The sequence below is a fragment of the Venturia canescens genome, chromosome 10 (assembly GCF_019457755.1).
Source record: "Venturia canescens isolate UGA chromosome 10, ASM1945775v1, whole genome shotgun sequence".
Lineage (NCBI taxonomy): Eukaryota > Metazoa > Arthropoda > Insecta > Hymenoptera > Ichneumonidae > Venturia > Venturia canescens.
Genome location: NC_057430.1, coordinates 14,823,562 through 14,839,904, shown reverse-complemented (window position 1 = coordinate 14,839,904; position 16,343 = coordinate 14,823,562). Strand labels below are relative to the sequence as shown.

At 40.7% G+C, this 16,343-nt stretch overlaps 1 protein-coding gene across 10 annotated transcripts in view; it reads right to left on the bottom strand.

Moving 5' to 3' along the window:
• Positions 1–85: 85 nt before the first annotated feature.
• The window catches only part of dia (diaphanous related formin 1), a 34,716-nt gene continuing 18,458 nt past the window's right edge, over positions 86–16,343 (bottom strand). For 5 of the 10 annotated variants that reach the window (XM_043430674.1, XM_043430675.1, XM_043430676.1 and 2 more), the window contains 13 exons: positions 10,300–10,479; positions 9,370–9,668; positions 9,246–9,266; positions 8,392–8,701; positions 7,650–8,282; positions 7,103–7,450; positions 6,571–6,981; positions 6,219–6,458; positions 5,850–6,104; positions 5,579–5,743; positions 5,215–5,458; positions 2,275–2,356; positions 86–2,061 (listed from right to left, as the gene is read on the bottom strand). In XM_043430674.1, the coding sequence (XP_043286609.1) occupies positions 2,040–2,061; positions 2,275–2,356; positions 5,215–5,458; positions 5,579–5,743; positions 5,850–6,104; positions 6,219–6,458; positions 6,571–6,981; positions 7,103–7,450; positions 7,650–8,282; positions 8,392–8,701; positions 9,246–9,266; positions 9,370–9,668; positions 10,300–10,479 (3,210 nt within the window). In that variant the 3' untranslated portion in view covers positions 86–2,039. Of the gene's footprint in view, positions 2,062–2,274; positions 2,357–5,214; positions 5,459–5,578; positions 5,744–5,849; positions 6,105–6,218; positions 6,459–6,570; positions 6,982–7,102; positions 7,451–7,649; positions 8,283–8,391; positions 8,702–9,245; positions 9,267–9,369; positions 9,669–10,299; positions 10,480–11,444; positions 11,588–13,996; positions 14,437–16,343 lie in introns of those variants that run through there. The other 5 variants (XM_043430679.1, XM_043430681.1, XM_043430680.1 and 2 more) reach the window with 3 other exon arrangements.

Below are 16,343 nucleotides of genomic sequence, written 5' to 3'. Positions count from 1 at the left end.
ACGTGAGTAACCAAACCAACGATTTATTTCACGACTATGGAAGTTCATGGAAGTAATTTTTTCTTAAATAATGAACCGTCAGATATAATATTTCGAAAGTATTTATTTTCATCGTACAGTCGTTGCGATTTATTATACATTTACGAATACGAATGTTCTGGTAGAGTTGGTATGCGATAGTTGTGCAATCAAATTTTGGTATAAATGTTTCTGATAGAATTGAATTTTGGTAGAAATGTAAGTGTGCCGTCAAACTAAGTAAATCTTGTACCACCTACTCGATTGTAAACAGAGTTGAGAAGCTCTGTCCGAGCTCTGTCATCGAATCTTTTTTATCGACGAAAACGACCGTAGCGACATCTGTGCTTAGTATTTGGAACTAGACCCTGCGTCAATCTTGATTCTTGTGCTATTAGTGTTTTTCGGATAATCTTTCCTCAACATAATGAAAATATGATGATGAACAATGAACGAGAACCTTTATGATTAATAATATTTTTTTTACAACCATTTTAATCTATTCATTTTACAGGGCAGTGGATACTCCGGGAATTGACAGAGTTTTTAATTGTTAAAAACTGTTCTTTGGATAGGAATATTGAGAGGGGTAGTAAAAATGTTTTTTTAATATCAATAATAATCTATAATTATATTCTATGACGAAATATTCACAGTATAGATACATCGAACTCTCACTTATTTTCCACTTTATAACAATAGATGTATAAACAATGTTGTCGGGATTTTGAAGGCTTTTAAAACGTTTTATCATATCCTCGATCTCGAGTAATTGTGTGCGTTTATCGAGATATCCATTCAGTATCATATAATTTCGCTGAGGTATTGTAATCGTTAAATTTTTGTTTGTTTTTACCATAATTGGCACGATTTGATAATATCACGACGACTTTTGTGCCCCTTGACTGGCAGTTTCATTTTTTTCTGATATTCAACGTAATAAAATTTTTAAAAAGTTTTAAGGCTCCGTTTGATTTTTTCTTTACCACTTTCTCACTCTTTCGAGGCTTTCGAAGTTGCTGATTTTCGCAAAGGCCCTCAACGCTCGAATCTATTGAGACATTAATTTTCAACGTCTTATCGATTTTTAATAATTGCTCAATTCACTTCTGTATTCCTCAGCAAAAGTCATGTTTCGCTATAAGTACAGGAGACAAAAAATGAGGAGTAAAAATGAAATGCATGTCTGTGCCAAATTGCATGAAAATTACGAGAAAATACGTAATCGATCATATTCCACAATTCCATATGACTATTTACATATTTGGAAGAATAAAAATTGCAAATCTCGCACGTGTGTTTGCGAGTGTACAAAATTACGAGCCGTACTTTTCTTCGTTACGAAAGCACCATTTTTTTCCATTTAAATATAAAAAGCAGCTACGCTAGATTGCTAATAGTGTCTGCGTGGTTTTAGGCTCGACATTTTTTTCGAAAGTATATATAAATTACGAAAATACTGGCGGGCTTTTAAAAGCTCGGACTCGCTAAGAATTTACAATTGAATTATTCAACAATTGACTTTCCAATCGTTCGAACCCTTCTAACGAAGGTTTTCCAGACTCTCAAAATGTATCGAATAATTCGATTCCCTCTTTCCCTTCTCGCTCGGTTAAAAATAATTTTCAATGTACACAGATCGAATTTCTCGATCGATCGAGAAATATCGTAATTCAAAGATTCAACAATTTACAAACGTAAATTTACAGCATTAAAATCGTTATTATTTCGCGGCCATTGATTTGTGCAAAACTGCGCAACGAGCAAAAAAATGGTGAAAAAAATACCACGTTTTTTCGCGAATCCACATGTCAAAAATGAAATGAAAGGAAGACACTCGAGCCGCTCAAATCACTTCGAGTATCCAACTAATAGATTTTTGTCTCTTTTCTTTCATCTTCTTCTTCTTCCAAGCACTTGACCCTCGTCCGTTTGTTTTCATTTCAACGGACTTTTACGGTATTTGAAGCGTAAGCGATCACAGCATCGAATTTAGGACGGAGACTTGAACATTTCCTGTGCTACGCTGAGCTGAGAAGTTCCCTGAAACGAGACAAACCAAAACAAATTATCAGTAAAGTATTCGTTCAAAAATTCGGGCATATCATGCGATTGGTTCTGTTTTTTTACTCGTGATTTGATGATGATTACAGAAAATTTTTTCAAAATTTCCACAGATGGTGCTGCTCCAATATTCCAAAGCGTTCGTACGAAGTAGTGTGGAAAAATCTGATTATTCGCTCACGAGATACTTACGTTGACAATTCTCTACCAAGTAACCCCGTTCCAACGAGTCCCGTTCTCGATCTACTCCTGTTTAACTGAGCTCGTCTTTCCGCTGTGAAACACACAAAGTTTTTTCACCATTAATACTTTCCACGGCACTAACTGTACGGTACAAACTTCACGACATCGGAAACGACAAAAAAATGATTACAAAACCGTTCATCAGCTTTTTCGTTAATTCGTAGTAATTATTTGTAACTGACAGTACGTTTTTCATTATTTCATGATGAATTTTCGAATCTTGTACCATTACGGATTTCTATTAATCGTCCTTGCGACACGAAACCAGATTTCGAATCCTCGTGTACCAAGAGCTCACACTGTTCGTGTAAACAGAAAAAAAAATATGGAATCTGTCGCTACTCTACCGATAGAGCAATCAAGATTAAAGCGAAGGTAAAACTTGGCTGAATAGAGATGATAATAGAAAAGTAAAGTCACATGCGTGTGAAGCTGCCTTACCATAGGGAGTGAGAAATGATGGAAAGCTTTGAGGATTGCATAGCGTGAGCTCCCTGCGAAGCGTTGTGATTGAGCGTATTGATGAGATTTCTTGCATGCAATTTAATCAGAAAAACAGAGCTTACAATGATTTTTTATACATCTTACACTCGTGCCATGGGCTAATACATTTTTCAATATTTTTTCGCAACATCAAACGCTACGAAGGACTGTTGATTCGATCATTTCAGAAGGGGGCGTCAAAAGATTATCACTTTTCATAACATCTCGAAAACTGAATGTTTCCGGGGCTTAATAATCATTATAATCGTTTTATTGAACGGCTCATTCGAGAGAACTATTAAGAAATCTCTCCAGTGCGTGCGGCAGTTTATAAAAGCAGCTATAAAAACAATCAAGCAATTTTACAAAGCGCAGGATCAATATCCACCTCGTTCAACTATTATTTACAAATAAGAATTGTACAATCATCGCAAACATTCAGTTAGCTTGCCGAGTAAGAAAAAAACGTGCAATTGAAAAGATGCAGAACGTGCGAAATATATCGATGGGATTGAGACATAAAGAACTATTTACAAAGCAAAAGCAAGAGTATTCTAAGAAAAGCTGTGCAACGAAGTATTGAGCGAGCATTAAGGAAGAAATTTGTACAAAATTCGATGATAATGGCGACGCAAAATATGCCAACATATTCGGATCGTAAGTCGTCAAGCTATTTCGTGTCGGGCTCGTTCGTTTCGGGATTCTCATCAACGGTGTTCATTTTCCCAGCAACGTCGGTTGTACTCGTTCGCAATTTTTTGTATCCCAAAGTAACGATGTTGTCGTTCTTGTCGTCTTTTTGCCAAAATTTCCAGCTTTTTTTCGAGCTGTCAGAGCCCGTTAAATGGTAAGATTTAACAAAAGTATCGATAATCGAAAGTCTCTCTGGAGTGTTTTTCGAATTTGGTGAGCCTTTTCGAGAGGCTGCAGGTGTTTGGGGCGTGCTCGTGTTATGGCATTCCGACGTATCAAGAATATTGGGCATGGTTGGTGAGACTAAGCGTTTTTTCGTTGTTTCTTGTCGCGTGCTCTCGTTGCTGTAAGTGATCGAAGAGTTTGCCTCGTTTTCTGGCTTATTGGGAGGAGGCGTGTTCATCGGCAACTCTGAGATGCCACTGATTTCACCGATTTTTGGAGAATCGACGACGCTCAAAGGAGAACACGGAAAATCGAATTTTTCTGCGAGACTGCACTCGTTCGACAGCGGAGTCGAATTGCTGCGATCGAGAGCAATGTCGTTCTGATTTTCGTCGTGAACTTGAGAGATATTTTCAAAGTTCTTCGTCCTCGTTAGAGTGCAAGTGGGAAATTGGGTGATGGAGTCGGTCAGCTGGTCGCTCGATTTCGAAAGCTGCAACATTGTTTTCAGTTCCGACTGCGAGCGAATTGGATTAACGGCGGGGGAACCTGTGGCGCTCATTACTGGCAGCGACGAACTCATCTTTGTCGGACTTGCAACGTAATTGTGTGGTTTTGGCGACCTCGGAACGGGTCGCTTGTGCGCTAGTTTCTTTCGATTGATTATGGCACGTCGCACGATGCTATTGCGCTTGTAAATGTTCATTCGTTTTTTCTTGAACGGCATCAACCGCTTCGCTTCGTTGAGCAAAGTTTCCCTGTACAGTGACGGTTTCACGTTTATTTCTGGGCTGTCACGCGACGAGTTTGGCGTTCTGCAAACCGCTGCTTTTTCCGGAGTTATTTTTCTCAATTCGTCCACGACGCAAGCGTAAGATTGATTCAAAGCCTCGGAGACGCTCTTGATCGACGAGGTCGAAGTCTTGCGTTCAACTTTCGGTATCGTGCCGTAGTTTCTCGCTACTGCCTTCGTAGGACTGTTGGAATCTACGTGCTCGTGAATTTCAACGACAATTTTTGTGGGACTGGAAACGAGAAGGTGCGACTTGGCCGAATAGAAAGTGTCGATTGAGCTCGTGCTGTCGACGTGTGCTAGTACGATGTTTTTGCTCACTTTTATTGGAATTTCGCGTTTTGGAGTTTTTCCAAAAATCGGCGAACCTATGCAATTCAAAGGATTGGCACTCCTGTGGCCGTCCTTTGTACGACATTTTCTTTGGAACGAACTCACACGGGACAGAAACCGTGCTTTGCTTTTTGGAGCTTTCTTCGCTTCGCTCAGCATGATTTTCTTGATGTCGTGACTACTTTCTACCGGTGTGTAGTACACAGTTTCATTTATTTTCCCACAATCGAAATTTCCGCTCGTAGATGTGCACCTTCTCTCGTTCGGCGTCATTTCGCTTTTATTCCCTTCCGGAGTCCTGCTCTCCTCCCACATCGTCAAATCGCTAGCGAGCCTTCCGTCGAATATCGTTATTCTGCTTGCCGGACTCCACTTTGTTATTCTAGTCGAACCGTATTGATCCCTAACTAATTTTAACTTACCACCGGCAACTCGAGTTTGTCGTTTCCTACGCTGATCCGGTCGACTAAACGCCGAGCCGGTCTGTAACGCCTCCATCAGGCTGTCCATTACACCCTCTTGCGTCTCGTGAGCATTCATGTCGACAAGGGCGCGCTTACGAGCCGCTCGAGCCGCCCTTTCGATCTCCGCTTTCTCACGACCTTCCCGAGCTCTTCTCTGCTTTTCTTCGCTCTCTCGAAGTTTTATTATCTCCGCTTGTGAGTGCTGAAAAAGAAAACAAAAACATCGTCTGGAAATTCCGATAAACTTTGAATTTCGAATCGTTGGTTCTTCAGAGCTCAGTTTTTCCCACGAAACGATTACGTGAATATTCGAATAACTCACTAAAAAGTCGTCCTTGAATTTCTTGATGTCACCGAAGAATTCCTCGATGGTATATTTTTGTTTGTCGAAAGCGAAAAATTCGGAAATATCGGTGTACAGGCCATCCATTTTTTTGAACATGTTTTCCATCACTTCGTAAGATTCCCTCGCCTTTTTGGCAAACGGCTATAAATTGGGAACATCGATAAAATTGAATGGTAAACAAAGAAGAAATTTGCAGATTTTTGAACGAGTTTAGTACAAAAGTGCTTTTTCTTTGTGTTTAACATACGGTCATTATCTCAGCGAAGAGATCTTGATCTCCCTGAGGAACTTTGGCATTGGCAAGATCTTGCTCGAGATTTCTTATGTTCGAGTCCATTTGGCGAAGGGTGCGTTGAATATTTTCCAAAGATACACGACTCGCTCGATCAACATGCGACAGTTCTTCGGTGAAGCTCAAACATTCAGGGAATTTCCTCTCTATCGTGTCGACCAAGAAGTGCATGAGCGTTTGTTTGTTTTCCACGTCTTTCGTACTCGTCAACTAAAGTCAAATCACGACAACACATCAGATAAACAGTCGATGAATGATCAGCTGATAACGATATTTACGAATCATCTTGTATGCAAAATAAACTTTGGCGGAACGTTGACAAACCTTGCCGAGAAAACTGATTTCGAAACCAAAAGCTCCGCTGTTTTTCGATCCGGAGTTCATGTAGTTTCCCAATAGGAGAATAAGCTCGAGAACTCTGGCGAATTTTTTACTACACTTGACTTCCTCGCAAGCGGCTGTACCGGCTACTATATCGGGTTTCACGTCTTGCACTAATTCCTCGTAGCGCAACATGAAACTCAACGATCGTAATCGTGGCAGCAGTCTTTTTATCGTCGATATCTGTCAAAGAGTCAAGATGATTAGTTTTTTCCCTTACATCAATGAAGCAACGCAGTTTGCGATTTCGAAACGAATGTACAATTATAGAAAAAACAATTTTGGATTTTGTTACCGTGACACAAAATTGTTCAGCCTCCGTAAGATCGTCGTATTGGTCCTTGAACATTTGGAGTTTGGTGAGTTGATCGGGAGGTGGCAAATATTGAATCAACCCTTGGAGTACGTTGTCGGAGATAACGGGACCGTCGCACCTGAGCAAACAACTTTTAACTTCTTCGTAGGACATGTGCTTGAGCGTGCCACCTAACAAGATTGAAATACTTTGAGCAGCTTTGCTATCCAGTACTTTGAGATCTTTGACTTTTTTCGATGGCGCACTCTTGTCGACAACGTCATCGATCTTTTTGCTCGCTGGTTTCGACGAGAATTTTTGTGCCAGTCCGTTGAGAATTTCCGGACTCGCCAATTTGTCTTCTTGTACTTTTACCCAGAACGATTTCTCGCTCAGTTTGTGAGGCAAAATCTAAATCGAATAATTCAATATCTTTTATTATACAATTTTCCACAAGCTGCAAAACAATGTGATTTTTATGGGGATAAGAGAGGGTCGAAGCGAAAAAAATCAATTCAGTTGATCCACTCACCGCTTTCCAATTGCAACGCTTCAGGGGTCCATCGACTTCCCATTTTTTTTTGGGTTTGAGTCCATGAGGTAATACTTGAACGGCGTTTGGCATCGGTGGCCTCATGCCACCCATCATCGGCGGTGGCGGAGGTCCCATACCCATGCCTGGCATGGGGGGAGGTGGTGGACCACCCATGCCAGGCATCGGTGGCGGTGGTGGTCCCCCCATGCCCGGCATGGGAGGTGGAGGAGGGCCACCCATGCCTGGCATCGGTGGTGGAGGCGGACCTCCCATGCCTGGCATCGGCGGTGGCGGTGGTGCGCCCATTCCGGGCATCGGTGGTGGAGGTGGGCCAGCTCCGACTTTCTGCAATTAATAATGAATCATTCGTTTCAAACGATATTTACCAGATTTGAAATATTCGTGAATCACGAACTTTTCGATCATTTGTGACTAGAATTTTTTGATTTCTTTTATTACTTCATCAATCGATACCCAATAATCCTTGAATAAATTTAATTGAAACAGAATTATTTTTCTTAAAACGAGGAAATTGAATTGGCACCGTTGGTCCAGGCCTCGCTCCGCCACTTTCCAGTTCCCGAATTTTGTTTTCAGCGTGTTGAAGTTTAGCCTCAGCTTCTTGTTTGCTGGAGATGGCGGCTTCCAATTTTTGTGACATTTCTACAAGTCGACGTTCCTCCTCGGCTCTCGATTTTTCCACGAGAGTGTCGATGAGCGGTTGTACATCAATTTGGAATCGCTTAGTCGCGCTAAAATCAGGATCGCAACCCGAACGATGAAGTACTATTTGGGAGACGCATTCTTCGATGAGTTTGTAATAAGCTGGCCTCACGAGTGCGTCGTCTCGAATGAACAACAAATGTTGGAGTATCGATAAGAAGTAGGGCTCGGCGGGCGTGTCCATGACGCGATTTTTCTCCACTTCGAAACAATCGTTCACATCGTCCAGCTCGAATCTTACGTGGTCGAATCTTTGCACGAATTCCTCGTAATCCTCCTCCTTGTCACGGTTGAAGATTTTCAAATGAGTTGTCAGATCATCGGAATCGTCACGTTCCAATGACTCGAGTATATCCGCTAAACCAATTCGCATTATTTCGTTTCTGAGGTGTAACCGAAAGTCCAAATCTTCGGCCGAGGAAATGATGGAATTTATCAGTTGGAGACAAACGACCTGAAGCAGAAAAATCAAATTATTACTTGCAGGCATTGTTCAGTCTTTTGATTTGCCAAAAAAATTTTATTCGGAATGAATTAATTGTATTTATTATGACTATACTCACTCTCAAATTCTCATTCTGCTTGTTCATCAATCCATGAACAATTGGTAAAAATCTTTCGCGTCCTTTGAATTCACCGTTCATCGTAATCGCGTCCAGAACTTTTTTGTGGCTGTCACTCGATATGAGACAAACAGCGCCGAGGAGTTTGACAGCTTCGTACATGACCGACGGTTTGCTCGGTTCCAACGAACGAGCAACAATCGTCAGCGCTTCGTGATGGGCCAACATCTCTTTTATTCCCACCGTATTGTTCATTATGGCTTTGAGACATCGTATGCATTCGTATTGTATTCTCTCGTACCGATTGTCACTGTAAAATAGATTTGAATATTGAATTAAATCCTCTCCAGGAGCATCCTAACGAAATGCTAAAAAAGCTTGATAAGCGCAAATAAATCGCGTTAAAAATTGGGCTCAAAATTAAATTGAGGATAAATTACACCTTTTTTCAGCCAAACACTTTTACTGGAAGCAAATTTCGAACCTCCTAAACTGAAGCAATTCAAATGATTTTAAATCCATCAAAATATTTCGTTTTTATTATACTCATTGAAAACTCATCGAAAATATTATAATTTTTGCACACATTTTTGTTGAAGGACTTGATCTTGATTAAAATGAAATTTTAACGTAACTTTTCAAAAATTTTACTATTTTATGCCGATGTTTAAATTTCTCACGCAGAGCCAACGGTCGAAACTCACTGAACGGAATGATTCACGTGGCTGAGTGTATATTTAATAAGCGAAAATAAACTGCATCAAAAATCGGGATAAAAATTAAGGGGATCACAAATGATTAGAAATCGCAACAGAACGAAACGTTAGTAAATGTTTTTTTCCTCACAAATTTACCTATCGTAATATACGAGAGCACTGCAATGGAACAATAAGAAAAAGTGATTAAATATTGTGACGAATGAAACCGAGGAATATTCGAAAAATGTTTTTGAGATAATAAAATATAAACGGTGCTTACTTTCTGTAACATTCGTTGAGGGTCGCCAGTACTTGTTTGAGCCCTTTCGTACCAAATTCTTGGACCCAACTCAGAGGATTATTCGTTAATGCTATTCTGAGCGATTCTATACAGCTGTAGATTTTATTTACACTCAAATCTGGTTGTGCCAAATATTGTATGTAATCGGCCGGTTTGTCGAACTTTGATCTGTTTTCTTGTATGCTTCCCTTGTAATGAAGTACCAACATTTCCTTCTTCTTCGTTTCAGTCTGCTGTCGCAGCGGCTCTTTTTTCTCCTCGGTTAAATTCATGTTGGCCTGAAATTTGAATAATAAATATTAAAACATCGAGCTGAACAACAACTTTTAACAAATTTTCGTTTTTTTTTTTTTAATTTTGTTAAATTTTTACTCTTCTCATCGTTCTTATCGATTGATGTTGAGGAAAAACGAAAGAGGGGGAGAAAGAGAAGGACATCGACGAAGATTCCTGGAAGAAGAATCATCGGCCAAGAATGATTTAATGGTCGTTAGAGGCTGCGAGTATATTCAACGAATCTATGGCGGCTATCCATGCGGAAGAATCACATAAATTGTGCAATGGATTGTTTTTGAAAGTCCAGTCGAAGTTGATGGACTTTCTCGAAGAATCTTTTCAACGAGAGGTTTCTCCCAAAAATCTACAAACTCTGGAGAAACATGAGCCAGAAGAGGCAAGAACAAATCGAGTCAACTATTTCTGTGCGTTTATCCCTCTCTCTTTTGAATATGCATTTGAGATTTCGACGACTGATAAGTTTTTTGATTTTGTTAAAAACTCTGACATTTGAGATGTTTCAATGGACAGAAAAATTATTCTCGTTTTGAAAATAACGAATTAATTAAAGGCAAGCTTTGCACGAGAAAATCGATACGAATTTTCACTTTTTTTCTCCTTTCAAACGCTCACCAGCATCTTTTCGAATCGTTCGTTCATCGCTTCTTCATCCATCCTCTCGATGATGGAACGTTGTTGCTCGATCTCGTCGAAATCATCGCCAGAATTTGGACGGGGGGCGGTGTTGAGGCCAGTGCCACTTCTGACCCCACCACCGCGACCGGATTTTTTCGGTCGAAACCATGTGTCCAGCTGAAAATATAAAACAAAACGAAAGATCAGACTTCAACCCCGAAATCTTTGCTTCGCATTTTATTCATTTCTTTCGAGTTATCATTTTTTAATAAGACATCGATTTCGAACGAACGATGAAAAAATATCAGGGGAAAAATTCGAGTTTTCAAAGAAACGCCATTTCACTGATTTTTTATTTGTCAACCAAATTTGGGGGGCGAGCTCCAGCCAAGTTTGGTTTCTTATTGCCTTCTCTCGTATATTTGAATTGGAGTTATTTGAAATATCGCTTCAGGAGCCCACGAAAATAAACGAGCCACGTCGAAAAGGTTAGCACGTCTAAAAAGGTCTGAAAAAAATTGAAAGAAAAAACATATTTTTTTGAGCTCTTGAATACAGCTCTTAATTTTTAGTCTTTGAAAAATTGTAATGGAGCAAAAAATGCTGTGGTGAAAATGTTCACTTTTTCGATGGATTAACGAATAAGAAACAGGACGCGAGATTGGGCTGTATTTGGATGTTGCAAAACTCGAAGATCGTGAAAAAGAGGTTTGCCAAAGCGATGACCCAAAGACCCTGCTGAGGTATATCTTGGGCAATCGCGGCATGCCTATCGCAGACTCTCGTTTCTTTCGCGAACAATGAGCGACGACTTTCACCCTTGCACTTCTTTTGTCGTTGAGCGGAAATTAGAGATCTGTCACTGATTCGACGCTAGAATTACGCAACGAATAATACGTTGCTGGTCGTACGAGAAAGGACTTGAAGCTACAAATTCACTTTCACGAATGTATTAGAAAATTGAAACGATCGATTTCGGTATGAATTAAAGCGCTGCGTGTGTCTCGAGAGTTTGTATCGAACAGGTAATCTGCGAAATGAGAATCCGAATCAATAAAATCGTGGATTTTTCTGGAAGAAAAATCGATCGAATGAGTTTTTCGTCACTATTTTTTCAAGCCAGTCGCCGATTCGAGACTCACCGAAAAAATATCGAACAAATATTCACAATTGATGCAACGCATTATTCCCGCTATTAAAATCGCCTCCGAATGGCTTTCGGGCCGGACGAAACATCGAAAAAAAAGGCGGATTTCACTTGGCGGCCTGTCGCCAGGTAACTGAAGCCAGTGATCGCGCGAGGTGTCGCCTTATTATAACGAAACGAAAATTGAACACGTACGCGCGCGACATAATACGTATTCATGAAGGTAGACGACGGGCTCGACTTATCGGGAAAACAATGGCTCGCCGCCTATAGTTGCGCCAATGCTCCGATGATTGCCAGTTGTGAGTACACGCGCGTGAGCCAACTAAGTCGAGCAGGAATTTCGTTTTCTTTTCGATCGGTTGGAACATTTTTATAGTTTTTTCGTTCCTCTCTGATTATTAAAATTCTCCGGGACGGTGACTAATGAAAGTGAGCAAAATCGATGCGATTCTGCTCGACTGTCCTCGGCGGGGCCTCAAGGGGGACGTGGAAGGGGCAGAGGTCGAAAAATCTTGCATTTTCTTCGAGTTTTTCAAAGGAGAAGCGCGAACGCCAGCGAAAAGCTGCGAGATGATGTCAGTGGGCATAAAACGTGGGCGTTTCAAGATTCTTCTCGGTGTTATGACGCTGACCTCATAATACGAACATTTACGCGCTCTTTCGTGCGACACGAAGCCCTCAGCAGCTGCCTGCCTGCTGCTGGTCCCCGCGCGGGAGCAAGCGAGAGACGAGAAGTTTGGGATGACGCGGCTTTTGGGACGCCGCAGATACATAAAAATAAAGAAAACACTCAATGCGTGTATTTACTTTTTCGGATGGAACGATCCGAGCTGAGAGAGATAAAAAATCGTCTTTTCCTCCAGACACAAATATCTCGACATTGACACTGTTTTTTGCCGACCAAACTCCTTATTCTCAGGCCTCGTGATTCACGCTATTTCGCTTTTTATTATTCCCACCATCGAGCAACCTTTATTTTTCCCTTCGTTTTCTACCAAGCGCTTTCGCAACCATTAGAATATTTTTCAATGCAAAATCTCAACGCAACTGCGTACAACTTAATCAAGTGACCTCCTTCTCGCCCGTAACCAGTTTCACTCGCAACCTCCGTACCAGGAATTAGCAAGTGGATTGATGAGAGCTTCTCTCCCAACTCTTCTGATACCCCTCGCCGCTCTATCACAATCCAAGAGACTCATTTCCGACCACAATTTTACCGACTCTCTCGGCGAGGCTGCAGCATTCCGAAGCTGCAGCCTCAATACACCGAAAGGTATGAGCCCGTGGTCACATTTTTATGGCCTTTTTTTCTAATATTCCCAATTATTGGTTTCATTCGGCTGTCGCTTCGTTTCAACGAAATATTTTGATCGTGGGCATTCTGGAAGGTTTCGCTAAAACGTTGAAAATTTATTCCCAAATTTCGGAAAATCTTTTCTGGTTGAGTTAATTTATGAATTTTTCTTCATTTCATTTTCTATGCATTTTTGTACCAAAATATTTTCGAAAAATCGATCAATAATCTCGGTCTTTTGCAATAATTTTTTGCATTTATTGGCAAAACGGGAGAATAATTTTACTCGAGGAGGAAAGACCATTGAATATCCGTGAAAAAATAATTTTTTTGCGAATTGCCGTCGAGTTTTGGAAAAATGTTTGGATTTTTTCATATTTTGGCGATCTTCCGAGTACTGAAATGTTAAGAGGGGTCTATCCTAATGAGAATTTTCAAAAAATCAATGTTTTTTATTGCATTTTTCGAAAATACACATATAAAAGTATCGTACTAAAATTTTGAAAAAATCTGCAAAGTCTAAGTGCACTTTTGAGCGACGTTTACCTGGCTGTCTGAGCACGCTAATACGCACCGCCCAGTGCGGTATCGCGTACCTGCCTTTGCTTAAATGCGTTTTTCTCAAAATCACGCTTTTGAACGGCTCGTTGATAAAATCTCCGAAACTATTCAATCGATCCTTACCAAAATGTTACCACGTGTTTTTCATGACTGTAGCTGCAGCACTTATCACACGAATTTTGAAATTTCGAGCGAAAATATATAGTTTTTTTTTCCAAAAAACGATAAAAAGACGTGTTTTTTCGTAGTTTTTTGAAAAATGGACGCTATTTTGCGATTTTTGAAAAAAACGAAACTCGTATGACATGCGCTACGGCCGTCTACCTATCGAATCTAAAAGCATGTTTATTTTTGTTCTCCCATCATCCGTTTCAGAGATTTTATCAACGGCGGCCCACCTTTTTTTGGACCTGTCTTCTCCTCCATTTTTCTGTACGAAAACTGAGTAAAATAAATCTAAAAAAACATTTTTGTGTATTCTTGAGGCCTAACACTTTTTATATCCATATTTATAATTTAAACCGGTCAAAAAAATTCGTGAAAATAGCTTTTTCATTGCCCGTCTTATTAGGGTAGGCCCCTTAACAGAATTGAGCTGTTTTCAACAAAACGGGAAATTCATCGTCGAGCATCGACCATAAATAACTCATAATAGTGAAAAAAAAATGAAAATTGGCTGTCGAGCTCACCCATTCAGTGATCATGGCTCCACTTCTTCGTCGGATTCGAGACAGTCAGTGTCACTGAGTAAAAAAAAAGCGCACACACAAGACACAAACAGAAACGCACAGTTTGGATGTAAAAAGAGGGCGGAGAAAAAAGGGAGCTTGAAATCGCATGCGTGCGGATAAATCGGTGCACTTTGTCGAGCTCTCGAGGCTTTGTATAATAACGTTTGATTCAGGAAAAGCGTCTCGTCAGGTTGAGCGATGTAGAAAAACGGAATAAAAGTTTTCAAGGCTTTTATCGTCTCGGCCGGGACGACGATTCAAGTAAAGCATTTTGTCTGGCATTGCTGCTGCTGCTGCTGCTGCTGCTGCTGCGTTTGTAAAACGTGATCGCGACTCTCGCGTCTCACTCTCTCACGGAGTCGGAGTTATTGCCGCTATGTCCACAGGGACGAGGACAACTATTAAGCAAAAAATATCGCTATGAAAAAAAAAAACGAATAATCATGACAACGCCGAGACACACACGAACACAAATATCACGAGTTCAAACGATCCTTTCGCAGGAATTTCCTATTGTTTTCTCACCAATTCTATACATTTTCATCTCCCATGACTCTCTGAGGTAGCAGCCTCGCCACAGTCACGCTCAAAAGTCGAGGCTTTTGTCAATGTATGGAAATTTTCAAACCGATCAAACAAATATTTAAAATATTCGAGCTTTTTATATATCGAAGGAATCGAAAAACGTGTCGACGAAATGATCTTGATCAAAACCCATAACAAAATTACTCGAACTCCAAGAAATTATTCACGTTTGCAAAAGCCTTTCAAAAACTCATTTAAACTGCCAATTTTTTTCAATGCTTTTGCACAAAGCTTGAAAAAATTGTGAACAACATTTTTGTGACGCGACTGCAACCTGGGCATGCAGAATATCCCAAAATTCTAAGGTCAAAACGCTTTTTAAGGGCCAAGCACCAAAAACATTGAGCTCCGTTAAAATTTCAACGTTTTTCAGCGTCCAGGGAGAGTTGAATCACCAAAAATCTTGAGCGCACGAATTAAATTCGCTCCCTACGATTCCTTGACCAAACGAAAAATGTTGTTGAGCATAAAGTGTCTTTTTTTAGTGAAAAAATCCGAATTTTTGTTAAGCAGCTCGCTCGAGTGGTATCTTCGCGTTGTTTTGCGACACTCTGTACACCGAATAATTATAATTATTATTGAATAGCGAACAGGAACACACGATACAGGCTTTCTCACAACTGTCGTTTTGACGATGGAAAGCATATCGACATTTATGTCGATCGTGACGTTCAGTCAGTGCATCGTAATGGGCATCGCCATGTACGGGTTTAGTGCATATTCGGTAACCGGTAAACCGTTCGGTATTAAGGGAGGACGACGACAACGACGACGGCGAGGTAAAATCTGACGATTTTCAGAGTCCGAAAAGGCTTCGCGAGTTTTTTAACGACTCCCGATTTAGAACGATTTGGAATTTCGTAATTACTGCGACTCGTCCGAAGTCCGAGCGTTGCCCTTGCTTGCCGGCTCTCATTCACTCCATTCGTAATATCGTAAAATTACTGAAAATGCTCTTCTCATTGAACTGCGCCGATGAATTGAATTACCTCGGGCGTTATGTCATCGGAATGAAATTGCAGAAGAGTTATTAATAAGCGCCGACTCAACGTCTTTATCGCACCGACCCACGGATACGATAATTAACGAGCGTTTTTTATCGCCGCTTCATTCCCCGAAGGATTGCTCACACGGAGGAGAAAGAATGCGCAGAAAAAAGCTTTTTTATTAATCGTCCTCGAGCGCGCTCGTTTCAATATTGTAGATCTCGATCAATGATCACGAGAGTACCGTAATCGGTAAAAAAAAAAATTAAAAAAGAAAGAAAGAAAAAGTCTTCAACATTCTTTATTTTACGTTCTCGCTAATTCATCTCGCGCACTAAACGTTTCCATTAAAATGTCAGCGATAAATAAACCGAGCGACTTCGAGAGCCGGCGCTCTAACTGCCCCCGTAAGAAAATCTCCGCCTGCGCGTACCACGCTCTAAACACTTTTAACAACTCGCGCGGCTTGCTCTACGATTACGAACGCGGCGAATACGAGTCCGCAGTTACGCCGCGGGAGCTTCGAGAGGAATGCGAAGTCATCGAGTTATATCTGCGATATTAAATGGCAATCTTTGCGCGATAAATATTAATCGGGATTTTGGAACCGCGACGCGGCGGCTCTTCTACCACCGAATATTGGAAAAACAAATGAATTTGAATGCTGCCTCCGATGCCCTCGAAAAACCTTTGGACAACGCGAAGAAAAACGTGGAAAGGAGCAGCCAGCCTGC